Source organism: Anticarsia gemmatalis, chromosome 29 (assembly GCF_050436995.1).
Source record: "Anticarsia gemmatalis isolate Benzon Research Colony breed Stoneville strain chromosome 29, ilAntGemm2 primary, whole genome shotgun sequence".
NCBI classification, from domain to species: Eukaryota; Metazoa; Arthropoda; class Insecta; order Lepidoptera; family Erebidae; genus Anticarsia; species Anticarsia gemmatalis.
The window spans coordinates 791,068-818,605 of NC_134773.1; the positions used below are offsets into that span (position 1 = coordinate 791,068).

Here is a 27,538-nt window from a genome sequence, read left to right on the forward strand (position 1 = left end):
AACACATACTTATATATTTCTAAATGCATATTTATACAGATAAATTGAAAACCAGGCTCAGAACAAATACCCGTGCTTACCACACAAAGATTTGTCCCGGGTGGTATTCGAACCCACTGCACGCGGCGAGGTGACCACTTTACACTGCGCCTAACGTGCAGTTAAAAATAATTAAAAATATTATAATATAGGTACACTTTTTAAAACTTAACCTACAATTTTAGCTATAACAGACGTCATATTACGTAAAAAGATTCAGTATTGAATGAAATGCTTACCTAAGAAGTGTATAATACAGGAAATACTAATGAATTATTTATAAGCATTACTAAGTTTGTTCCGTTGTTCCTCGAAACGGCCGTAATTGATCGCTTTCTTAACTCATAATGCAATTAACTAATTATTTTTATTGATTCGCGGCTTAACACATTGAGCTCTAAATGCTCACCGGTTGGTCAATAAGCAGTAAGCGTTGACCCGGCCATTATATAGATGGGACTTGATGGGAGTTAAATGTGAACTATTACGTATACACATAAAATTACGACTTTTTCCCATAGGTGTAGGCAGAGAACACCACTCGGTACGATTCTTACAAACTTCCTTTGCTTCTTTCACATACATGCATGTTGTCATACAGGACCGTCAGTTACGATTTACTTACTACGCACATTATGTTTTGTAGTTCGTTAATCGATGTGTAAAACTATGCTTAAAAATGGCAATTTTTTCTAAGTTAAAAGGTTTTCTAATAAGTATCTAATTACATTTTAGCACTTATATTATTTTGCGCCCATAGCCAGTTGTGCTCACCGGTCGGTAAACGATCTTTGGGTTAAGCAACCGTTGGCGCGGTCATTCCATAGATGGGTGACCGCATAGTGGTATTTGAGCTGGGCGTTTCCGTGCTTCGGAGGGCACGTAAAAAGTCGGTCCCGGCTGTTATCTACTAAGGTAACAGTCGTTAAGCCACGTCAAAGGCCTTCGGGCGGTTTGAACAACTTTGACACTAGGTTGACCACTGACCATACGATAGGAAAGGAAAGGACTTATATTATGTAAACTAGTTTCTGCCCGCAATTCGACCGCGTGAAAACATTTTTTTGGGTAAAAAGTATATCTATATCTGTGTATAAAATTTTATTAAATTCCGTTAATTCGTATTTGCCTGAAAGAGTATCCTACATCCTCCATCAGCCTGCGAGCACGGCGAGTGCAACCTGCGCCGAAACATTAGGCATTTGAAGGTAAAATACGTGTTCGCGTTAATTCCCGTATCCTATTAAATATTAAAGATGCACAGATTAAAAAATACATGTTCTTATAATATTTATTCGCATGTGAAATTGTAATAAATTGTCTTGTTTGAACTACGGGGCCACGAGCATCGCGGTCGCCAGTCATTATAATTGCTGTACGTAATACCTTTACAATCAATCAGGCTAATTAAAAATGTAATATGTACTTACAGAAGGCGGGTAAAAGTGTATCAAATAAAATTAAAATAAACCCACTGAGTTCCTTGCACTTTATTCTCACGAGCAACCAGCTCCGAAACGGCTAAAAATTTACACTAATATTATAAAGCTGAAGAATTTGTTTGTTTGTTTAAATATGTTTATCTCAGAATCTACTGCCGCGAATTGAAAAATAATTTTACTGTTGGATAGTCTATTTATTGAGGAAGGCTATATAACATCACGCTACGACCAACAGGAGCAGAGTACCTACCAGTAAAAAATGTTACAAAATTGGAAAAATTTGACCCATTATCTCCTATGTGACACAAATGAAGTTGCGCGGGTCAGCTAGTGATATATATTACGAGTAAGTATATGATTATTTCAAATACTTTGTCAAGTTTATGAAATGAAGGATAATTTGAATTGCTGGACAATAGTTTCCTCCCGAAAAGGAGGTTAGACTTTGAGTCCACCGCGCTGGCCAAGTGCGGGTTGAAGACTTCATGCTGTCAAGAAATGTAAAAGGATGATATGTATATGCTTATTAGGTAGATAGGTACCTACTTTATGTCCACAAATTATTTTTGCATGACTGCAGTCACGAGTAAAAGTAAATAGGTAAGTAATAAATAATCTATGAAATTTATAGATAAATTTAGTGTTAGATAATGAAACAGGAATGTTTACCTATCAATTCGTAACAGCTGTTATCAAATTAATTAAATTATTTTCAATAATAAGAACACACGATTTACAATTTGAATTTGAATTTAAAAAGGAACTAAGTATATCGTGTATTTCCAAAATGAAGTATCTGTATGAAACAGGTCACCGTCAGCTGTATAAGTCGAGTCACTGATGTTCTACATTCTGTATGTTGTATACCTCCAGCCGCGAACTGCGCATGCAACACTCTCTACTAAGTTAGACTATATAAGACTTCCCGTTACTGCTAATTTTATCGGAGTTAGTATGTTGAGATCGGGGATCTTCGTGTCTCGGAGAGCACGTGTCGCCTATGGTGCTGCTTGTGACCTCTCACTGGTGGTGTTCGTCACACGCACTATGAGAGTGATGTAATACAGAGTGTATCTGTGTATTTGTACACAACACAATATAAACAAAGTCCTGCACAGTTGGCTGGTTTCAGTGAAACTGGCCGCCGCCGAATATCGGCCAGGGCAACATCGTTATTGCTATGTTACGGATGGACGCGTCGACTAGTCACACATGTAACCCCGGTTAATGAGGTACATGAATAGATAAACTACCGTTAAATGTACCTTAGAAACCGGGGGTTAATTAGCTACATCGTGCGCGAAATTACTATAATTATCATGTGTAAGTACTTAAACGCTCATAGTTAGTTGCTCTCACCGGTTGGTTAAAGTTCTGTGCGTTAAGCAACCCTAAGCGCGGTTATTCCATGACAAATCTATATAAATAAAAATATATGTCAGACTTTCAAGCTTCTGACTACTGGTAACGACTGTCAAAGATCTTTAAAAATGTCAGCCGGGACCCACAATTTGACGTGCCCCTCCGAAACACGGAGGAACTCGATATGTATAAGATGGTCATTCATCCACAGAACAAATTCGGCAAGCGTAGCTTAACCTCAGAGATCGATCCGCGCGGCTGTTGTTAACTACGCCACGAGCTCCTCAGAATCACCGAAATCTATGTACGCGCATAACTTTTCAACAATTAAACTAAATTGGATAATGGAGAATGTTACTAGGTATGCCAAATCGCTTGAAATGTTGACTCGGTAAAGCCTGTACATGTACATGAAAACTAGTTTTTGTTTTAGTCAAAAATACCAAGTAGTTTTGATTTTACAAGCATTCAAAGTTTCAAAAAATATCGAGTCCCGCTAACAGCGTGACGTCATAGTACACCATGCCGCGCGGGCCGCGTCCCGCTTAATATCAAGTCTCCAGCCGTAGATGTAATAGCTTATGCAGTATTTTGTTGTGTTTTCGTCTGCTTATTACATTTAAAGTGTAATAATAGTAAATATTATTAAAAAAGACTATGTGAGCCAGACTTAGAGTAATGTAGAATGACGTCACACCGACTCGCGCGGTTACAACTTGTTTTACTTATAAATCGGAAACTAATTGACGTATCAAAGTAATTCTTTCACTAGTATTTTTTATTTTTAACAGAGAATATGGAGAGCTAATAATCCAAATTTGTTAACATTCTCCATTATTTATTTAAAACTAGCTAACCCGCGCAACTTCGCTTGCGTCACATAAGAGGTCAGAATTTTCCACGTTTTTGTAACACTTTTTTCTGTTACTCTGCTCCTATTGATATATGATATAAAATATGCTTATTTTTCACGAAAAATATTCTCAATATTATTTATACTTATCTCTTAATATAACGAAGTCGCGCTAAAGCATATCCGCCATTAAAACAGTTGCCATGACAACGGAATTTTGTTAATTCATTGTCATTATAATATTGATTATTCGTGACTTCATTCGCCACCTGAATTTTCCCGGGAAATGCATCATTTTCCCGGGGTAAAAAGTAGCCTATGTCCTTTCTCGGGTATCAAAATATCTCCATACCAAATTTCATGCAAATTGGTTCAGTAGTTTAAGCGTGATTGAGTAGCAGACAGACAGACAGACAGACAGACAGACAGACAGACAGAGTTACTTTCGCATTTATAATATTAAGTATGGATTAAGTATGGATGTTTGTAACTGTCAAGGTTTGTATGGGATCGATGGGATCAAAATTTCCACGAGAATGGAATCAAGAGAATAAAATTGTACTATACCTGGACAAAGTCAGGCCAGTCCGCTATTTAAAAGAAAGTACCTAAGTATTAGTAGAAATCATTAGACTGGATTATATTCTTTCAACTAGCTGACCAGCGCAACTTCGCTTGCGTCACATAAGAGGGAATGGGTAATTATTTTTCCCGTTTTTGTAACATTTTTTACTGGTACTCTGCTTCTATTAGTCGTAGCGTGATGATAGCCTATAGCCTTCCTCAATAAATGGGCTATCTAACACTGAAAGATTTTTTTGAATCGGACCCGTAGTTCCTGAGATTAGCGCGTTCAAACAAACAAACTCTTCAGTTTTATAATATTAGTATGAAAGTAAGCATTAGTAGAAATGATTAGACTGGATTATATTCTTTCAATATGGCGTGGATCAAACGTGTGTAACTACTAACTGGTAATACCAATAATTGCAATTATTAGTTGGATCAATTACTATGAGCAGTAGACGATGAATAAACAGCAATACTACACTATCGTATGGTTAGTGGTCAACCTAGTGTCAAAAGTTGTTCAAGCCCGAAATCCTTTGACATGACTTAAAGACTGTTATCTTAATAGACAACCATCTGGACCGAATTTTTACGTGCCCTCCGAAGCACGGAGACGCTTAACGGTTACCCATCTATGAGTAATGTGACACTGTAATATTGTGTTTCATTTCATGTATAGCGTGTACTGTATTAAGACACAAACGACTGACGTCACGATAAAGTTCACAGTTGGTGCAAGTGAGGATCTACAGGCCAATTCCACTAGATTTCACCAAAGGGAGGTTTCGTAATTCAACAAGATCTATTTTGCTTAAAACGCTTTACTTGCAAAATGCTACGGACTGCGGCGACTCCATCTTTGCGGTCTTCTTCTTCTTGTCGTATGGTTAGTGGTCAACCTAGTGTCAAAGTTGTTCAAGCCGCCCGAAGGCCTTTGACGTGGCTTTTCCTGTGACGTCCCGGTAACATTCGAAGTACGGCCTTAGATCAGATACAGATCTACAGATCCGAAACAATTATTTGTGGATCGCCTGAATAACTGTTCCGTGTAGAAATCAAACCCACGACTTTCCGACGCAATGGTACTGTCTGACCTTAACCACTGCGCCACGGAGGTAGACTTTAATTTAGGTATTCTAGGAGTATGATGTAAATGTTTCAATTAAGTAGTAGTATGTAGTTACTTGTAGTTTAATCAAGTTAATCAGTAATTAATAAAATATTTGACCGTGATACCTATTCGAAGAGTGGTAATACGCCAACGCAAAGAAATATCGCAGAAATACTGTTACGAAAATATTTCAGGATTATTAAAGAAGTTAGGATGCGACCACGACACGTGCAACCAGAGCCGAAACGTTAAGCATTTTAAGGTAAAATGCGTGTTCGCGTTAATTCCCGTATTCTATTATACATTAAATATGCAACGCGAGAGTTTAAAAGTTATTATTAACGCAACTCTTTATAGTATTTAAGGAATATTTATATATAAAGAAGGTATAAAAGAATCTAAAATCAATACTTTATAATGGGAAAATAATAATGGAAAAACTAAACAAAATAAATTTATTAGGTATATATATTTGCGGCTTTATGGAGTGTACCCATTTTATCCCCTTATGTATCCAACTTTGTTCATACTAGGTATGGTAGGGTATAACCAGTTGCGAGTTAGGAGGGATTTTGCTTTAGTCTGGTATTTATTTAAAATTATTAGAGGAAAAGAGCACAATGCAGATATACTTAAACATGTGCACTTTAGTGTTCCGGATAGGTATATTTGGAAACGAAGGAAACCGCCTCTGTTAGCAGTTCCGCGAGGGAGGACCAAACTGTTACAGGAGGCGCCACTGACGCGTGCGCTCCGCACTCTCAATCTGATAGCAGATAAACTGGATGTGTTTTGCTGTACTCTGAGTGAATTCACAAGGGTTTCTATGTTTATCATATGTTATAACGTTTAATGTTAAGGTTAGTTTTATAATTAATAATATTATTGTAAATTACTAGACTAAGTATTATAAATAATTATGTATCTGTGGCATAACTACCGCATTGGGTGGTACACCTGTAATGGTAGTTGTAAGCTGTGAGAAATAAATAAATAAATAAATAAATAAATAAATTTTTTTTAAATGTAACGACCTTTACAAATGTTATTTATTTTTATTACAACGCCAATATTGGTGTTCAAACTTGTGTTGTTGTGTTGTATTGGTGGTTATTTAATATTGGTGTTCAAACTGATCCTGATTCAGAGTTTTTTCGTTCCTAATAACAAATTCATAATATTTCATAACAATATACAGGGTTTAAGATCTAAACTGAATGAATTAGAAATTATTCTTTCTTTAAAAAATGTAGATGTACTATGTCTAAGTGAAACCTTTTTCAAAGATGATAACGCAGACAGCTTGAAATTGTCTGGTTACAGGGCAGCAGCACACTTTTCTAGAAGAAATAAACATAGGGGAGGAGTATGTATCTATGTAAAAAACTCCCTTTGTGCTCAGAAAATTGACTGGATTACAGAACTTTCGGTAGAACAGCACTTTGAATGTTGTGGTATTGCTATTCAAGAAATGAACTGGATCATTGTATGTCTATATAGAACACCAAACAGTAGTTTAGAAACATTTATGTATAAGCTAGAATTAATGTTATTAAAGTTAACTGTTAGATCTCGAAAGTTACACAAAAAAATATTTATTTTGGGAGATTTCAACATAGACACTTTAACTGTAAATACTAGAAGTATAGATTTCATAAACCTACTAAAAAAATACAATGTACACTTGACAATTGATAAGCCTACGAGGATTACCCATCACTCCGCTACCTGTATAGACAATATAATTACCAACCATAAAAAATGTAAATCTGAAGTTTGGGACTTAGGCCTTTCAGATCATACAGGCCAAGCTGTGATAATACCATGTAGTTTAAGCTTTAGAGAAAAATATTGGTACGTAGAAAAACGTATACTTAACAAGTATCACACTGAATTATTCTTAAAATATCTATCTCAAATAAGTTTTAGTGAAGTTTTCGAAGAGAATGACGCAAATTTAGCATACAATGAATTTAGCGAAATGTTTTGCATGTTATTTAATTTATGTTTTCCACTAGAACATATAAAAATTTGCCATAAAGCGAAAACAACATGGAAAACCAAAGGTATTGTAATCTCTAGTAAAAACAAAAGAAAACTTTACGTGCGTACTAAACTAAACAACAATCCTCCACTTAAACTTAATTATAAAAAGTACTGCAAAATATTTAAGCGAGTCACAAAACAATCTAAACAGCTTTCTAATATCAAATATGTCAATGACAGTGAAAATATCACAAAAGCAAGTTGGAACCTAATAAAAAGACAAACTCAGTCGACAAATGAAATTAGAACTACTATAGATAAAATAATTTACAATGAGAACACTATCACATCACCTGAGGATATAGCAACATCTTTCAACAATTTATACATAACTCAAAATTACAAGGTTTGCAGTCAGACAACATATACATCTGAGATAAATAATAATATAAATAGTATATTCTTATTCCCGGTAGATAGTGAAGAAATTATTACAATAGTAAGAAATTTAAAGAATAAGACTAGTACTGGTTACGATAACATTCCTATAAATATTATAAAAATAAGCATAGAATATACAGTGGATGCTCTAGTACATATAATAAATATCATGCTTGAAACAGGAGTTTATCCCGATAAATTAAAGACAGCCATTATAAAGCCACTATATAAAAAAGGCCCAAGGCACGACCTTAACAATTATAGGCCGATTGCTTTGTTGCCAGGTTTCTCAAAGATATTTGAAAAAGTAATTCATAATAGACTGAGCAATTTTTTATCTAGTAATGACATATTGAATGTCAACCAATTCGGGTTTCAAAAAAGAAAAACTACATCTCTAGCCATATTTAAACTTTTTCAGAATATATGGGATAGTATAAATAATAAACGGCGATGCTGCGCGCTGTTTCTAGATATGTCGAAAGCTTTCGACTGTGTGAAATATGATGTTTTATATAATCAGCTAGATAATATAGGTATACGAGGGATAGCATTAAAACTAATCGAATCATATCTAAGCAATCGATGGCAGGCTACAGAGATAGAATTCTACGATACTTCTACGAAAACAATGACTAAAACTCAGTCAAATTTTGAAAATATGTTATTAGGTGTACCACAAGGTAGTATCCTTGGTCCACTTTTATTCCTTATATATATCAATGAGCTCCCCAACATAACAAGACACCCATGTATCATGTACGCTGACGACGCCACTATTTTCATCTCTAATATCAACCTAAGCGATCAAGAATTCGAAAGCGAAATAAACAATACTCTATACACAGTAACAAATTGGCTTAGCACTATTAATCTCAAAGTTAACCTAACAAAAACCAAAATAATGCAATTTAGAAACTACAACACTAAATCAATATCCTTAAACATAAACGAACATGATACAAAAATAGAAGAAGTCAGTCAAATAAATTTCTTAGGGATCACACTAGATCAACACCTAAATTGGAAAGATCATCTCCATAAAATAAATAAAAAAATCTCCAGCTACTGCTACGTAATATCCATATTAATTGAAACTACATCTATTTCTATAGCTATGTCTGCTTATTTCGGTTATGTTTATCCGCTACTGACATACGGTGTAATATACTGGGCAAATTCCACCAGCATACAGTCGACATTTCTTTTGCAAAAAAAATGTTTAAGAATTATATATAATATTCAACCCACTGAGTCCCTTAGAACTGTATTTAAAGATAAGGGTCTACTTACACTTACAGGAATATATATATTAGAATTATGTCTATTTGTAAAAGGTAATACTGAAATATTTAATTTTAAGTCTAACACGAGAACAAACATAAGAAATAAATATAAATACAATATAAATTTGCCTATCATAAATAATGTTATATATCATAAGAGTACTTATATCACAGCTATTCGCGTCTTTAATCACCTTCCTGTGAGCATCAAAAGCTTAAACGGAAAGATGTTCAAAAATACTCTGAAGAGATGGCTAGTGTCACATGTTTTTTATACCCTTCGCGAGTTTTTCGAAACTGAAACAGTTTAAATAGTGTGTAACTTATTATAGTAATACAAAATATTATATTATATAAGATAGAATAATAAGTAAATGTACCCCTAAAAATTTGCAACACCCGAAATGGGTAACTGTTGAAACTATTATAATTATAATAATGTAACAACTATTGTACACAGTTTTTATGATGCAATAAATATATGTCTATGTCTATGTCTATGTCTATGCCATCTGTTGTCAAGTAGAAGAATTTGCTAGGCGTATGTAAAAATGTCTAGTTTCATGTTTTGACTGCGACTTTTGAACGAAATTGTATTTGCTGCCATCTTGTGATCAATATCAGTCAGAAGCAATATTTAGTTATTTTTTTTAAATAATAGATGTCGCTACATCGTTACTAACAAATAATAATTTAGAATTAATTTTATTAATTTAAGAAATAAACAAAATTATTTAAATAAATAAACTAGTATTGTACTAACAAATTTAATATTATATAATTAAATAATTAATTTAATTATTCTTCAAATGTGACAAAGTACACAGGTTAAATGCGCGCGTAGAAGTTTTAAAAAAATTAAGACACAAAATGGACGACGATTATCGAAGTAACTACACCAATAAAAAAAAACTCTTCATAAAACCTCTTTAATGTTTATCTATAAATTCTATTTTAAATATTGCACACAGAATAAAAAAAACAACTTTATTTACTAGATACCCTATTGTTCATCGAGTTTATTATATATTATTAATATAAATATATAAAAGATTTATTTACAAAGGTTATAGGCTACTATTTAGACAATCATGAATGGACAATGGCGGGACATAAACTAATGGAATAGAAAAAAGGCATAGCTTTAGTTCAGTGTCGACTCTAGAAAACTAACAACGTGAGTAAATTTTAATTCTATTTAAATTACTTATATCTTTTCATTCTTCATAATATATCTGCCTAGATTTCTTCCAAACTACGTTGGAGTCGGCTTCCAGTCTCACCGGATGCAGCTGAATACCAGTATTTTACATGCAGCGACTGTCTATCTGACCTCCACAACACAGTTACCTGGGTTATAACACGATACTAAGTAAGACTGGTTGTCAGACTTTTCAAGCTTCTGACTACTGTTAACGACTGTCAAAGAGACACGACAGTAGTATTCTCGTAACCGACGGTCCTGTATGACAACATGTATGTATGTGAATGAAGCAAGGGAAGTTTGTAAGGATCGTACCAAGTGACCTTCTTTGCTCTCTGCCTACTTCTATGGGAACAAGGCATGATTTTACGTATTAGGTCGGGGAAAAAGTATTTTCGCATTATAGTATGTATGAACTTGTAATAAAATCTCTTTGGCTTCAAGAATCACAAATGAGTACACGGTTCATTAGGTTTCTTTTGAGCTCGTGAGGTACACAAACATCGAGCTTTTTTGTGTAGAGAAAAGATTTTATTACAAGTTCATACATACTATAATGTGAAAAGACTTTTTCCCCGACCTATGTAAAGTTTGTAATAAACATTTAAATGTGGTTATTCTGTATATAATTTTGTATATTGTCGATAGTATCTCGGGACTCGAACGGGTATCGTTGCGGTCGACTGCCGACGCAACCGCTGGGAGCATCGTATATATGCGAGCGTGTCGTAACAACGCAACACTGTTCGTCTGTCTGTCATACTGTTAACTCCAAAACTGAAAAATGCGGGTAAGTTTATATTTTTATTTTATTTTTTTGGTTGTTTAAAAAGTGGAGTTCTAAAACTGTTTTAAACTTGTAGAATGTAAAGTCTCAGGTTCGAATCCGAGTTACGAAAAGTGTTATTTAAATTTTCTGGGTTGAGTATGGATATGATTAATTTTCGTAGAGTAGAATGTGAAGTCACGGGTTCGAATCCCCGGTCACGAAAAGTGTTATTTAAATTTTGTGATAAAGTTTGGAAATTATCCATTTTCAAATTCTTTTCGAATATTATTATAAGATACTATAATTTATACTAATATTATAATAAACGTGAAAGTGTGTATTTATCTCTGTTTCTCATAAGAACGACTGAACCAAAATTGTTCATCTTTAGAATATAAACGGCTAAACCGATTTGGACAAAATTTTGTTAAGTGATAGATTACATACCGGAGAAGAACATAAGGTTTTTTACAGCTGCTGGAGCCGTGGGCGTAATGTATTTTCATACATAAATGCAATAATTAATGGTCTTTTCAGTGACTGAAGTTTTGAAACAAAAAGTGATTTAATTAGTGTGCAATTATAGTGTTGCTCAACTGACTAATAAAACGGTGAAAGTTTTATTGAAATTAGTTCAGCCGTTTCGTAGTTACTTACACATAATTATGTATCGAATTATCTATTTTAGAGCAGTGATAGCCGAGTGGTATAAGTTGACACCTCCCACGCAAGTGGTCGCAGGTTCGAACCCGAGGCAACACACCAATGACTTTTCGAAGTTATGTGTGTATTAGAAATAATTATCACTAGCTCTAATGTTGAAGGAAAACATCGTGATGCAACCTTAAATTTGTTTAATACATTTTATTGAGGGCATGCAAAGTCCCCAACCCGCACTTGGCCAGCGTAGTGGACTCAAGGCCTAACCCTTCCCTCATTACGGGAGGAGACCCTTGCCCAGCAGTGGGACAGTAATGGTTTATAAAATATATAAAGGGGTAGTTTTATATAATATAAGTGATATTATATATTTATTATTATGTATTTGTTTCAGTTAATATGCTTCTGGTGCTTTTTAATGGCGGCGGCGGTCCGCGCGCAAAATGATGGTTATTACGCGCCACAGACTTTCAGACAAGTAAGTAATTTAGTTCATAACTAATTGCCCGCAACTTCGTCCGCGTGGTTTGTAACTTAGGACAGAATTTTCATACAAATTTTCATCCCCTATTTTATCCCCTTGGGGGTAGAATTGATCAAAATCCTTTCTGAGCGGATGCCTACGTCATAACATCTACCTGCATGACAAATTTCAGCTCGATCCGTCCAGTGGTTTGTGCTGTGCGTTGATAGATCACTATGTCAGTCAAATAATATGTTTTAAAACAGATGATTTAGGGTCTCACTCCTCTCCGATAACGAGATGAATCCCATGACGACCATATAATAAATTTAGCTTATGGGACTGGCAAAATGCTGAAATGAAGGTAATTAAAATCTTACTTTACATTATGAATGCAAAAGTAAAAACAATTCTACTACATTTCATTAAACGGTGAAGGAAAACATCGTGATGAATGACATGTCTGACAGTTGTTTAACAGCTCTTGAAGGAATACAAAGTCTTTACTTAGCTAAAAATATGAACCCTAGTCCAGCAGTGGGACAGCAATAGATTAAATTTGCTTTAAACCTTCGATATGGTAAACTTTTTACCGACTTCAAGATGTCAGCTGAAACTGACTCCAAAAAGATCAGAGATTAACTCGGGAAATAATCATTTCCGAGAAATGTCGTTGGAGTAAATTTCGCGCATACAATGTCACAAACTCACCAATGAAGTTTTCGGTTTGCCGTCGTTTATACCCTGTATATTTTTTATTTACATTACTAGGAGGCATTTAAAGACAGTTTTATCTTTGAATATAAATATAATTTGATATATAGGTATTCATTTATTACTTTTACTTTTCTAAGCCGTAATAAAGTTGTCAATGTATCATAATTTTGATGTAAGATTACCTCGTTACTTTAGTTCAGTGAAATGTAACTCATTACTTCTTATTTCATCAAATTGGGTACAAATTGACGCAAGTTACATCATACTATTGTCACAATTGGGTAGTTGCCTGGGTTAACAATAACTTATTAAACTTGTACCCGTAAAAGGTTTATCTAAAATGCTCAGACTATGTAGCTTTTTTCGTAATTAATGTTGAAAATGTAATTATTACAGACTGAAACATTTTATTACACACTCATTTGATACCAACGAAAATGTGACATAGTGACGTCACTATGTCGTATTTCTATACTAAAATGTGTTTTTGACATTTCATAAAGAGTAGCTGCTTTGACTGGTAGACAACTACCGTATTATTGTCATACTCTAGTGCTCTAACAAGATCAAATATCAAACAAAATCAAAAAGACAACTCCCGCACTAAGAATTGCTCTTGTGTCGCGGGGACTTTTACATACATACAAACAACGGACACAAAGTACAACCAGACCCGAAACAATTATTTGTGGATCGCACAAATAATTGTCCCTTGTACGGAATTGGCCAGGGAAGCAGTCTGATCCTTAGCCCAGAGCTTCTTTCACCATTTTTATAAGGAACCCTAAAACGCATAAACTTGTCCCAATTCCAATTTCCTAACTAAGTTAAGTTAATTAAACGGAACGTTTGTGTAATTCACTAATTACGCTTTGAACTGAAACACATAGTTAGTGCTCACTCAATCGAGACAATATAAGTAGTACTGTAATCGATGGCACAACACTACGATACGCTCTGATTTTGTCACATCACTAGTAGGTAAATAGCGCAGTTAGTGTATGTAAGGTCTCGGGTTCAAATTCTGGGTCGGGCAAAGTCTTAGGTACGAATCAGGTAAGGCTAAAAAGTTCTTTTTGAGTTTTTCTGTTAAGAATTTCTGAGAGATTTTCGGTAGTGCATGTGACTGCCACGCAGAGGTTTCGGATTCGTATCTTGGATCGGGATAAAAAGTATTTTTTGAAGTTTTTTTGTTAAGAATTGCTCAGAGAGTACCCGGAGTTAGGAAGTCGAGGTTGTAAACCTCTGTGCTTTTGGAGAGCACGTAAAGCAGTCGGTCCAGGAAATGACCTCTTATTGTTAAAAAAATACACTTTTTTTAATTTATTTGACAGACGCACTAATTAGAATTTTAGTTTTGTTGCCTTAGAATGAACCCGATTGTGTTAAAAAAACAATCATATTCCATAATCGTTGATATTGTAGTAAACCATACACGTATTACCATTTCAAAGAAGCTGTAGTCTAATATCTGCTCAAGAGCATCTATGAAAATAAAAATAAATTACTAAAATGTATGTGCGCGCATAACTTTTCAACAACTAAACTAATGCCCGGTTTCTGAGTACATTTAATTGTAGTTTATCTATTCAATAACATATTTTTTTATGAGTTCAAACGCTATTAAATAGATAAACTACTCCTAAATGTGCTCAGAAACCGGGTGTAAATGGGATAATTATTTTCTTAACATGTTTGTAAATGTCGAGTCAAGATTTGTACGGGATCGATGGGAATAAAATTCCCATTGTATGTACTATAACCGGACCAAGTCAAGCCAGTTCGCTAGATTAATAAAAAATAGTTTTTTAATAATAATATAAGCTAAAACAACAGGTAAATCAGCTCTTCAGGCCAGTGGAGACGCAATGGACACCACAGACACCAGTAAGTCCCAATAACTTACCAAAGATAGCGTATTACCTATCTTTTGTTTAACCTTCAGTAGCTGGGATTACTGCCAATTTATAACTGGTTTCTTAACTTTATAATAAGCGCTGTTTTATTTTGTGTGTGTGATAGCAACTATGCGTAAAAATATTAGGTCGGGGAAAACGTCTTTTTGCATTATAGTATGTATGAACTTGTAATAAAATCTCTTTGGCTTCAGGAATCACAAATGAGTACACGGTTCATTAGGTTTCTTTCAGTGAGCTCGTGAGGTACCCAAATATCGAGCTTTTTTGTGTAGAGAAATTATTTTATTACAAGTTCATACATACTATAATGGGAAAAGACTTTTTACCCGATCTAATTTAAATACAGTAGTCGTATACGCGGAGTGCGTGTGAGGGAACGGAAGCACGTCGTTGTTACGTCTCCGTCACACGCACTCCGCGTATACGACTACTGTATTTATATTTCGTCTTCTAAGATTTGTTGCTACTTAGATACATAATAGCCACCTTTACACACACACTGTATCGCACGTTCTTAGGAGCGTACAGGATTACGCGCGGGAAAGCAGCGCGCTCTTCGAGAGCGATTTTCTTCGCGGACTTGACAGATGAGCGCGGCGCGTGCTCTTTCCTTTCCCCTTACACGCGTGCTCTTTCACACGCGATCGTTGTTTCATGCGCGATAGAGTGGGTAAGTAAAGAGGGCTTATAAAGGGTGTGTAAGGGGAAGGGAAAGAGCACGCGCCGCGCTCATCTGTCAAGTCCGCGAAGAAAATCGATCTCGAAGAGCGCGCTGCTTTCCCGCGCGTAATACTGTACGATACTAAGAACGTGCGATACAGTGTGTGTGTAAAGCTGGCTGATGTTAAAAAGCGCTTAAATCATGGCAATTTATAACCATGCGATATAACGCGAAATAATTATTTATATTAAGTTTAGTTTAGAAAAATGATAGTAATAAAGATCTCTGGATAAAAAGGCACCAATGACTGTTCCAAGTGATGTGTAAGAAATAATGATCACTTGTTATAACGGTGAAGGAAAACATCGTGATGAATGACATGTCTGACAGTTGTTTAACACAGCTCTTGAAGGAATGCAAAGTCTATATGGCTAGCGTAGTGGACACAATTTGAAACCCTATTTTCTTCTAGAATTACACTACTTAAAAAAATACTAACCAGAAATATTTTTGATATAATAGGAACCCATTTATGTTACCTAATATTATATAGGAATTCTAGCAATTTAGTAGATAAAATACATAATAAATAAATGTCATTGGACAACTCACACACGGTCATTTGATTACAAACTAAGCAGAGCTTGTACTGTACCAGATAATTGATACACACTTATATACTTCTAAATACATACTTATGTAGATACATTAACAAGCAGGCTCAGAACAGATACTCGTGCTCATCACACAAATATTAGTCACGGGTGTGATTGGAACCACACGCGGCGCTACGGTTATTGCAGCGAGGTGACCATGTTAACCACTGCGACAAATGCAGTTGTATAAATCTATGTCTACAAACTTTACATATTCAATCATTACAATCAAAAATACATTATTTTTACATCACACAGGTTCCTGAAAAACCAATAACATCATTAAAAGAGGTCAAACCACTATCAGAACTGAAATCTCAGCCGAAAGATTTGAAAATTGACAATCAGAAACAAGCAAAAAGTCGGCAGCTGACGTTTCGCCGCAATGCGTGCGCGTGCTACGATGTATTGAGAGGGCTGATCGTTTGCCCTGTGTGTAAAAGACACACAGACACAAGTACGGCCCTCACTGCAAAAGTTATAGTGACAACCGGAGCCACGAGAGTGAGATCAATAAAAGTAATTTTATTAGACTTTTTCGTTTTTGTAGAGTTGAAAGGAGTTTGTGTGTCTTTTTCTTGTCTATGGATTGAGTAGCTGTTAGACTTTTTCTGTGGCTCTCTGTAAAAAAGTCTGTTTGTCTCTGGGTCTTTTAACTATTAGTTAAAAGTAGATATAGTAAATGTTTAGTTCATTAGTTATTTTTTTGTTAATTTTGACCTAAATATAGTTTTACCTATACTATTTCTTAGGTCCATAAAAACGTTTTACTGTGTCTTAAAGACAATTTTACGAAAACAAGTGGAATTGGCTAAGCCTTTCTTGAGTTTCGAGCTTAGTAACACATTTGACAATTCATTTTTACATATAAAAAGATATCCTACATAAATCTACTGGTTCTAAGTTACCTCACCACAGATTTTCAGCTAAATCGGTTCACCCGTTCTTGAGTTATAAATGTAAAATAAAGAAGTTACTATTTTTTGGTGAATATTGAAAAGAACTTAGAATCTAAGATGTCCTACTTATCGTCAATAATTTTGTTTTTTCCGATTCGATATACTTATTTAGTACATGGTATGTACATTTGATTTCTGTAAATAATTTTGTTGTTATTAACTTTCGAAAATCTTTTCGTCGCGTTATCGATTTTTCGTAACGGCCGTAGCAATTGGTTTTCTGTACTTTCTACCTGTTTGAAATAAAGTATGATTTTGTGTATATAAGTAAATTTTTTTTAGAGCATCGTGTGTATTATTTCGGTTACTTTTCTTTTTTTATAGAAATTATGTTGTTGTGTCAATGTTGCGTATATCAAATGTCTGAAAGATTGGGTTCACTTTATCAATTTCAGTGCCTCAATGTGTGTCTCGCCTTGTGTAAATAAATCTATTTACAACTTTCGTCTTTATTACAGTTTTATGTGTAAATTGTATATGTACTTATGTATATACATATGTATAATAATATACCTACTACCTTATTTCGATTTTTTTCGGGAGATATCTCTGTAGTATATTTTGTTAATACAGCTCCATCTATATTTGACATAGTTAAACTATTGTATACTATTTACTACTCACGGCCTATTGAGACACCTATGAATAAATATCTTTAAATGTTTGTGAAAAACTGGGGTATCTTTAATTGTATAACAGTTTAAAGTTTTGATTGCCTCTGTGGCGCAGTGGTTAAGGTCGCCAGCCGCTACCATTGCTTCAGGAGGTCGTGGGTTCGATTCCCATACGGAACAATTATTTGTTGTGTGAACACGTTTGCTATCACACGAGTATAGACTTTCCTGCTAAAGTTTGTGTGGAGTTGAAACTTATCAAAACATTGTTTTAAAATTTCGTTTGTTGTTTTAAAAAGGCAACTCCCGCATTAAGAATAGCTCTTGTGTCGCGGGGACTTTAACAAACATACAAACAACGGACACAAAGTACAACCAGACACGAAACAACTATTTGTGGATCGCACAAATATATGTTCGAACCCACGACCTCCCGATGCAGATACCGGCGTAGTGACCAGTATAACCACTGCGCCATGGACGCCGTCGAAATGATTCTTTTGATTATGACGTAGTGAGCACGATTGTTATCATCCGAGTATAATACAGATATTGAAATAAACTGTGTTTTTTCCAACTCCCGCACTAAGAATTGCTCTTGTGTTGCGGGGACTTTTACAAACATACAAACAACGGACACAAAGTACAACCACTCTCACACCGTGTGTGTTTCTTTCCAGGGTGACAGTTATAGACCATTGTTCGCGCCGGCTCGCAATGACGTCACACCGCAAGGAACTACCGTGGGACAGCCGTGGAGAGGACCTGCTCCGGTCAGTGAACCCTGGAGAGGTATGTCCTTATCTATACTATAATATCATAAAGCTGAAGAGTTTGTTTGTTTGTTTGAACGCGCTAATCTCAAGAACTACTGGTCCGATTTGAAAAAATCTTTCAGTGTTGGATAGTCCATTTACCGAGGAAGGTTTTAGGCTACATATCATCACGCTACGACCAATAGGAGCAGAGTACCAGTGAAAAATGTTACAAAATCGGGGAAAATTTTGACCCATTCTCTCTTATGCGATACAACCGAAGTTGCGCGGGTCAGCTATATAACATATAATTTTTATAATGTCCTTCTAATAGGTATATACTTTGTTTATTATTTCTAGTTACTTTCTATATTTTATAGTGTGTTGTGTACAATACACAGATACACTCTGTATTAAATCACTCTCATAGATTCAACATTCGATCTCCTTCGATACCCAACACTTAAAATTTCCTAAAAGAAAAACTCTGGTGTAATTTTTTGACCCGACCCGGTATTCGAAGCCTAGACCTCTGCACGGTAGTCGCATAGACACCGCAGTATTAAACCGTAAAAGGTTCAAAATGTTTCGCAGAAACTTACACGATATAATTATCAAAATAATTAATTACAATTTCAGAACCTAACTCCGGGTCCACTTCAGGCTCAATTATACCTAAGTCTGAACCCTGGCGTCTACCGTACGGACTCAGCAAGGAGCAACAAGCGGCTATATTGCACCACAAACAGTCGCTGACTTCAGGTGAGTTAATTTTGAGTATAGCGCCATCTGTGTTTGAGATCTAAATATATATATAACTCAAAGGTGACTGACTGACATAGTGATCTATCAACGCACAGCACAAACCACTGGACGGATCGCGCTGACATTTGACATGCAGGTAGATGTTATGACGTAGACATCCGCTAAGAAAGGATTTTGATCAATTCTTCTCGCAGAGAATTAAATAAGGGATACAAGTTTTGTATCAAAATTTTGTCCTAAGTCTCAAACCATGCCAAAAGCTAGTTTCATATAAACTTCAAAATTCTAACCGTCTTTAAGAACATATTTAAGAAAGTACTCAAAATTTTATTATAACTAGATCACAAATTAAGAGCGGTGATAGCCGAGTGGTATAAGTTGGTACCTCCCACGCAAGTGGTCGCAGGTTCGAACCCGAGGCAACACACTTATGACTTTTCGAAATTATGTGTGTATTAAAAATAATTATCACATGCTCCAACGGTGAAGGAAAACATAGTGAGGAAACCTTGCTTGCCTAAAATTTGTTTAATACATTTATTGAGGGCATGCAAAGTCCCCAACCCGCACTTGGCCAGCGTGGTGGACTCAAGGCCTAGCCCCTCCCTCATTACGGGAGGAGACCCTTGCCCAGCAGTGGGACATTAATGGGTTAAATTTATTATTTATTATTATTGTAGATCACAAAGTCTATACCTTTTACGTAAAATTTGACCAACTAAATGTCTTTCCACAAGATGGCGCATTCCGCTTCGAGTACGCTTCAGACAACGGCCTAGCAGCTGGCGAGCAGATAGAGCCGGACGGCTCCAGGGTCGGCGCCTACCAGTACAAGGACCCCAGCGGACAGATCGTCAAGCTTAAGTACCGGGCTGGCAAGGAAGGGTTTCAGGTACGATGCTCTTATAAAGACAGGTTGAATATTAGCACAGTCGCTTGGAAAGCTGATCATGAGGTCTAGAGAGAAGATCATGAGGTTTAAATTGCACGTTTGTCGCAGTGGTTAACGTGGTCACCTCGCCGCAATAACCGTAGCGCCGCGTGTGGTTCCAATCACACCCGGGACTAATATTTGTGTGATGAGCACGAGTATCTGTTCTGAACCTAGATGTATATGTATCTATATAAGTATGTATTTAGAAGTATATTTGGTTACCATAGTACAAGCTCTGCATAGTTTGGAATCAAATGACCGTGTGTGTGTTGTACAATGGTATTAAAAAAAGAGATCAATTATAATTTGTTAAGAATATTTATCAATAGTTGCCCGGAGTTTGGTAACGTGCCCGGTATCTTGCACTGTCATTGAAAGTCCAGAAAATTGATTAAGTTTATAGTGTGTTGTGTACAATACACAGATACACTCTGTATTACATCACTCTCATAGTGCGCTGTGGGATGGGACTAACATTTTTAATGGCGAAACGTGAGTGTATTTCAAACAGGCGTGATTTTACTTATAAATATTACAATATTTATGTTAAAATAAAATATTTTAGAGGGACGGGTAAAAACTAGCGAATATCTATACTAATATTATAAAGCTGAAGAGTTTGTTTGTTTGTTTGTTTGAACGCGCTAATCTCAGGAACTACTGGTTCGATTTGAAAAATTATTTCAGTGTTAGATAGTCCATTTATCGAGGAAGGCTATAAGCTATATATCATCACGCTACAACCAATAGGAGCAGAGTAGCAATAAAAAATGTTACAAAAACGGGGAAAATTTTGACCCATTCTATCTTATGTGACGCAAGCGAAGTTGCGCGGGTCAGCTAGTTACAAATAAAAGCTCTATGTATGACGCAGTTTTATCATATTTCAGATTCTAGAAGGCAGCCATTTACCCAAGAGTCCTGAACCAGTACCACCAGTTAACACAGGTATTTTTTTTAAACCTATTTTTGTCCTACTGCTGGGCAAGGATCTACTCCCAAACGAAGAAGGGCTTAGGCCTTGAGTCCACCACGCTGGCCAAGTGCGGGTTGGAGACAATAAATGTATCAAAAAAATTGTAAGCTTGCATAGTGAAAAAATATTCAACTTATATTCGTTTAATTTATCTGTATATGTAAATATATTCCATTAACACTTCGTTACAGATTGTTTAATTAATAATTAACTAAAACTAAACATAAAATTAATACATTAAATAATAATTTTATATGTACAAACTGTACTTATATTCGTAAAAAGTTTATCTAAAATGCTCATATTGTTATTATTTTTTCTTAAATAATGTTGAAACTAGAATTATTACAGACCTTATTAGGCACTCATTTGTTACGAACGAAAATACGACATAGTGACGTCACTATGTCGTATTTCTGTACTAAACGATGTTTTTGAGATTTCATAAAGTGTAGCTGATTTGACTGGTAGTCAAATACCCTACCGAATCTTCAACTAGCTCCATTTTCAGAGCCTTATAAGAAAAACTAGCAGATACTCAGCCACTGTTGTTTCAGACAACTACTACAACCAAGCGTATCAGCAACAACGCGAGCAATACAATCTACAACAACAATACAATCAACAGAAACCCGAACCGCAGCAGAACTGGGCGCAGAACCAGGTAACTCATTAATTTATTTAATGGTTAGTGGTCAACCTAGTGTCAAAGTTGTTCAAGCCTTTGACATGGCTTAACGACTGTTATCTTAATTGACAACAACCAGGATCGACTTTTTACGTGCCCTCCGAAGTACGGAGACGCCCTGTTTAAATGTCACTATGCGCCTCATTTGCTTAAAAGTCACTTATTTTATTTGTAGGAAAAGATCGCATCGTTAGGTTAAATAAACGGACATGAAATAGTCTGGCGCAGAACTGACGGCTTTACGTACTCTACGCACAGACGTACTTACTTACTTACTCAACGACCCAAAATGTGTCTTTGCTTCCGACACGAGAGAACGCCACTTTGCCCGATCTTTGGCCACTTCTTGCCATTCACCGGCTTGAAGCTCCCTCAGATCCGCCTCCACTACATCCTTCCAGCGGTATCTTGGGCGCCCGACAGGGCGGCGTCCTGTTGGTCGACCCAAGTACGCTCTCTTAATACCACGATCTTCTCGCATTCACACAGACGTACAACCTCCTAACTCTGGACAATCACCGAGAAATTCTAACAAAAAAAAAACTCACAAACAACTTTGTGGGCGTGTGGCACGACACGGGATTCGAACCCGAAACCTGTACAGTAGCAACATACAGTATAGACCGAGCCAAAAAAGCATTCAATCAATTTTAAATGATATATTAAAGGGCACTATATTTAAGCGACAAATTCCTACGATATACAATAAAATGCTAGATTTTTGACTAAGCTCTTTGTTGCAGGGTAACGAGGGAGCCCAGAGAGGAGCTGGTAATCAATACTTCGTGAGCAACTGGAAACCAAGCGTAGGCGCGTCTGATGATGGACAGGTAATGTAAAAATATTTTAAATTTATCTTTTCATTTGTTGCCTCCGTGGCGCAGTGGTTTAGGTCGCCACGCCGCTACTAGTACGTCGGGAGGTCGTGGGTTCGATTCCCAAACGGAACAATTATTTGTGCGATCCACAAATAATTGTTTCGGGTTTGGTTGTACTTTGTGTCCGTCGTTTGTATGTTTGTGAAAGTCCCCGCGACGCAAGAGCAATTCTTAATTGCTCTTGCGTCGCGAAAACCTTTAATTTTCAATCGCGTTTAAGACTTGCATTATAATATTATGTGTACAAGTCACGACAGTTTAAAAACATATTAATCTTGAACATTTATGTTACAGTACCACGACAATGAAGTAGATCCGAACAAACCGCACAGTTTCGGCGAAGGCTTCGCGTTTGCATTCAAAGGATAACTTTTCGACCTTCTAACATTAGTTAATGTAACAACACAATGTTTTGTTTGTTTGTCGTATGATTAGTGGTCAACCTAGTGTCAAAGTTGTTCAAGCCACCCGAGAGACCTTTGACATGGCTTAACGACTGTTATCTTATTAGACAGCAGCCGGGACCGACTTTTAACGTGCCCTCCGAAGCACGGAGACGCCCAGCTCAAATACTACTATGCGGTCACCCATCTATAAATTGACCGCGCCAAGTGTTGCTTAACCGACCGCAATTGGCTAACAATACAATGTGTCATAATGTACTCCTAGCAATATTCCAACAACTTTCCCCGGTTTCTGAGGTACATTTAGCGGTAGTTTATCTATTCAGTAGCGTTTTTTTATATGAGTATAAACGCTATTGAAAAGTCCCCAACCCGCACTTGGCCAGCGTGGTGGACTCAAGGCTTAACCCCTCCCCCTCGTTTGGGAGGAGACCCTTGCCCTGCAGTAGGACAGAAATTGGTTAAAATAAAAGCTACTGAATAGATAAACTACCGCTAAATGTACTCAGAAACCGAGCGTTAGTAGAGAGTGTTGTATGCGCAGTTCGCGGCTGGAGGTATACAACATACAGAATGTATAACATCAGTGACTCGACTTATACAGCTGACGGTGACCTGTTTCATACACATACTTTATTTTGGAAATACACGGAATTAATAACTTTAATCGGGATAAATCTTGCATGACAAGGCTCTACTAAGTTACTACTTCTAATAAATGAATATAGCAGCAAGTCGTAATATAAATACAGTAGACGTATACGCGGAGTGCGTGTGAGGGAACGGAAGCACGTCGTTGTTACGTCTCCGTCACACGCACTCCGCGTATACCACTACTGTATTTATTAACGATTTTAAATTGTCGCGACTTGGACACATAATATTATAATGTAACGGGTCTTAATCGCGATTGAAAATTAAAGGTTAGAATACCTTATATGTTCACCCGACGTTTCGATCGCATTACAACGACCGTGGTCACGAGCTGACTGATCAGTCAGCAAATCAGTCATGTCGCGATTAAGACCCGTTACATTATAATATTATACTGTATTTATGTTTCTTTGCTGCTATATTAAAAACAGTCCGTCTTGCAACTTCGCCAGCTTATTTTCAACCTAGTCTATAAATCCGATTCGAAAACCGAGTGTAAATATATAAGAGAATAAAACATTTCTTTTCATCGCGTTTTCACTTCGATCGACAACAGTATAAAAACTTTCAAGGTTTTCGAACGTTTCTGACATCTGTCACTCTTATGTGAAATGATTTTGACAAGTAGACTTTTTTCCTTCTGATGAGTTTCGTAACTGTTCGCTAGATGGCATTAAAATGTAGTGTTACATTACCTAATGTTGCAATTTTAATTTTAGATGAGTAACTTATATAAATATTCTCTATACTTAGCTGTCTAAGTAAATTATATAATATAAATAAATAATAATTTGATATGGTTTTTATTTCCCTTACACCAAAACTCATGTTTAGAAAAGCGTACAAAGCTATCAAAGTGTTAAGCTGTTGTGTAATTCATAGATGGTGCTGTTTACAATACAGGTGTTTATTTCACCGCTCACTAGATGACAGCAAGAATGTTTATTAATCGACTCGATAGATGGCGTTGCAAACAAACGTTTATTTTGTTCAAAAACTAGATGGCGTTTAAAATAATTTATAGAAGTGAGCATGAGTCATGTTTTTTTTCGTATAGTATAAAATTAGATCTTTTTCAAAACCCAAGATCACGTTATTATTTCTAAAAATATTAATACATTGTGAGTTTCTTGTAGAAGTAAGAATAAAGCCCTAAAATATATTTTGAATTATTTATCCTCCTTTACGTAGAAACTTCAGAATTTTGTTGTTTCGTACATATATAGTTTATAACATACAAGCATAACAGTACATTGTTAGAGCCCTAATCCCTTGCACGTTACCCTTTAGACTACTATTAAGAATATTCTAAAATAATTAGAAAAGACCAACAATACTTTGTCCGATCTGGGAATCGATCCGTGTAGGTACCGCTGACATTAAAATTAACACTGCTATTTTTCTATTTCGTTTTATAATTTACGAATTCTTTATATTTATTTTCAGAGTAAATAAGATTTTCGACTGATTGAACTGAAATGAACCTAGATTCACACAGGATACTTTTTACTACGGAAAACCTTTTCACGCGCACGAAGACGCAGGCGGAAGCTAGTTCAATATAAAAAAGAAAATACCAATAGCACTTTATCCGACATGGGAATCGAACCCGTGATCACTAGTGGTATAAATTACAGCCGAGATTAAAATTAACACAACAATTTTCCTCCTTTGTTTCAAAAAAATTGTAAATCAAAATGTCGTCCCTAGAACAGAGCAATAATCTGTAATGTAAAGATTAATTCAGTCGTTATTATTCATTGTGTTAGATATATTAATAAGTACATCTCAATTGAACCACCCCTCGCCTGTTGAACGTTTAGGGGTGGGTTTACATGACGAAGCATTTATTTAATCAAATATATTTAACCCATTAGGTACTCATTGTTCGGTAAGTTTTGGTCTTCTTCTTTCTTCTTTATCGTATGGTTAGTGGTCAACCTAGTGTCAAAGTTGTTCAAGCCCGAAGGCCTTTGACGTGGCTTAACGACTGTTATCTTAATCGACAACAACCGGGACCGACATTTTACGTGCCCTCCGAAGCACAGAGACGCCCAGTTCAAATACCACTATGCGGTCACCCATGGAATGACCGCGCCAACGGTTGCTTCACCCACAGATCGTTTACCGACCGCTGAGCGCAACTGGCTATGGGCGCCTCGGGTTTTCGATAGTCGATAGTGATATGAAATTGTTTTCCGTCCTGTTTGTTATTCAACAGGTTCCAACATGGTAATGCGTTGGTATAATGGTATTAGACGGCATGTGAGCCTCGCGGAGGCACTTTACGATATCTTCAGCATTTGACCTCACCACCCACCCTACTAAGACCAGTGTACAGAAGGGACATGACTGAGGAATAAATGTTTAATTCTATAAAGTATTTAGGGTAACATATTGTGAATCCTACTCCAACTAATATTATAAATGCGAAAGTTTGTGAGTATGTATGTAGGGATGTTTGTTACTCATTCACGCAAATGCTACAGAATCGAATACTATGAAATTTGGTATGTAGGTAGCTGAAGATTCAGAATAAAACATTGGCTAATTTTTATCCCGGAGTCCCCGGGGAATCGGGATTTACACGGGAATAACAAGTTATGGAAGCGTTTCCAGGAAAGTCGCGGATGGCCTCTAGTTGCTTATAAATAAATACATATTATGATCAGCCTAGTCTTTTTTTCTATGTTGGAGTCGGCTTCCAGTCTCACCGGATGCAGCTGAATACCAGTGTTTTACATCCAGCGACTGTCTATCAGACCTTCACAACACAGTTGCCTGGGTTATAACAAGATACCCTTCGGTGAGACTGTCAAAGATCTTCGAAAATAACAGCCGTGACCCACAATTTAACGTGCCTTCCGTTGTCTATTAAGATAACAGTCGCTAAGCCACGTCAAAGGCCTTCGGACTTGAACAACTTTGACACTAGGTTGACCACTAACCATACGATATATAGACAGTCCGAACCTAGAACTTGCGTGAAAGGTGACAACTTATACCACTCGGCTATCACTGCAATACAATTTAACAATTCAAACAAAACGAAAAGAAAAGTCCTTTCAATTTTCTACCTATTTGCGCGTCTGTATCCCCCCTCCCTCCCCCTAAGGGGTGGGGGTGGTTCAATTATCATCTCCTTTATTATCCGTTGCTGCGGCAGACACGTCCAATTTCACCCCCTACCCTACTGCGGGCGGAATATATTAGAATTCTTTTATGTATAGTGAATTTATTTGTTTTAAATATAACTTGGGGTTATTTTTGAAGTTGGTTATAAGTGCGTTAACTAACTATAAGTTTATAACCGACTTTAAAAATGAGTCAAAATCCGACTTTTTCTAGCAACAAGAATATGATTATATCATCAATGTACACAGTTACATATTTTAAAGAATATCTTAAAATCTACTGATTGTAGAAGGAATTTAAAAATACAGATAATCTGAAAACCTCCTTTTTAAAATCAAGTTAAAAGGGGGAGGTTTGTAATTCATATGTATTTTAATTTTTTATTGAATAAGTTGATTTTCAATGGAGAAATATTAGAGTGATTCCAATCCCAAAGCCAGGTCGCGATCCAAATAGTCCTTCTTCTTTACGTCCGATTTCCTTGATTTCATGTGTATGTAAGATTTTCCACTGGTTATTGTTAAAAAGGCTTGAATGGTACGTTGAGAAACGAGGGTTATTTTCCCCATCTACCATAGGTTTTCGAAGGTCCCATTCTTGCCTAGATAATCTTACTAGGTTAGTTACGAGTGTCCAA

General features: G+C 36.1%; 1 protein-coding gene across 4 annotated transcripts; it reads left to right on the plus strand.

Moving 5' to 3' along the window:
• The first annotated feature begins 10,973 nt into the window (after positions 1-10,973).
• LOC142985318 (uncharacterized) lies at positions 10,974-24,561 on the plus strand. 4 transcript variants are annotated; one of them, XM_076133418.1, is made up of 11 exons: positions 10,974-11,084; positions 12,118-12,201; positions 14,740-14,790; positions 16,398-16,658; positions 18,393-18,504; positions 19,107-19,229; positions 19,970-20,124; positions 21,057-21,114; positions 21,700-21,806; positions 22,574-22,660; positions 23,003-24,561. In XM_076133418.1, the coding sequence occupies exons 1-11, from the start codon at positions 11,079-11,081 to the stop codon at positions 23,075-23,077; spliced, it is 1,119 nt and encodes a 372-aa protein (XP_075989533.1). In that variant the 5' UTR covers positions 10,974-11,078; the 3' UTR covers positions 23,078-24,561. The 4 variants fall into 4 exon arrangements, with proteins under 4 accessions (XP_075989533.1, XP_075989534.1, XP_075989535.1 ...); XM_076133419.1 differs by lacking the exon at positions 14,740-14,790 and having other exon boundaries at positions 10,975-11,084; XM_076133420.1 differs by lacking the exon at positions 16,398-16,658 and having other exon boundaries at positions 11,009-11,084.
• The last annotated feature ends 2,977 nt before the right edge of the window (positions 24,562-27,538 follow it).

Excerpts from the sequence above, each read along its gene's own strand:
- LOC142985318 (XM_076133418.1), top strand. Across the intron at positions 14,791-16,397 it reads AATGGACACCACAGACACCA|GTTCCTGAAAAACCAATAAC; the intron begins GTAAGTCCCAAT and ends TACATCACACAG. Across the intron at positions 16,659-18,392 it reads CGAGAGTGAGATCAATAAAA|GGTGACAGTTATAGACCATT; the intron begins GTAATTTTATTA and ends GTTTCTTTCCAG.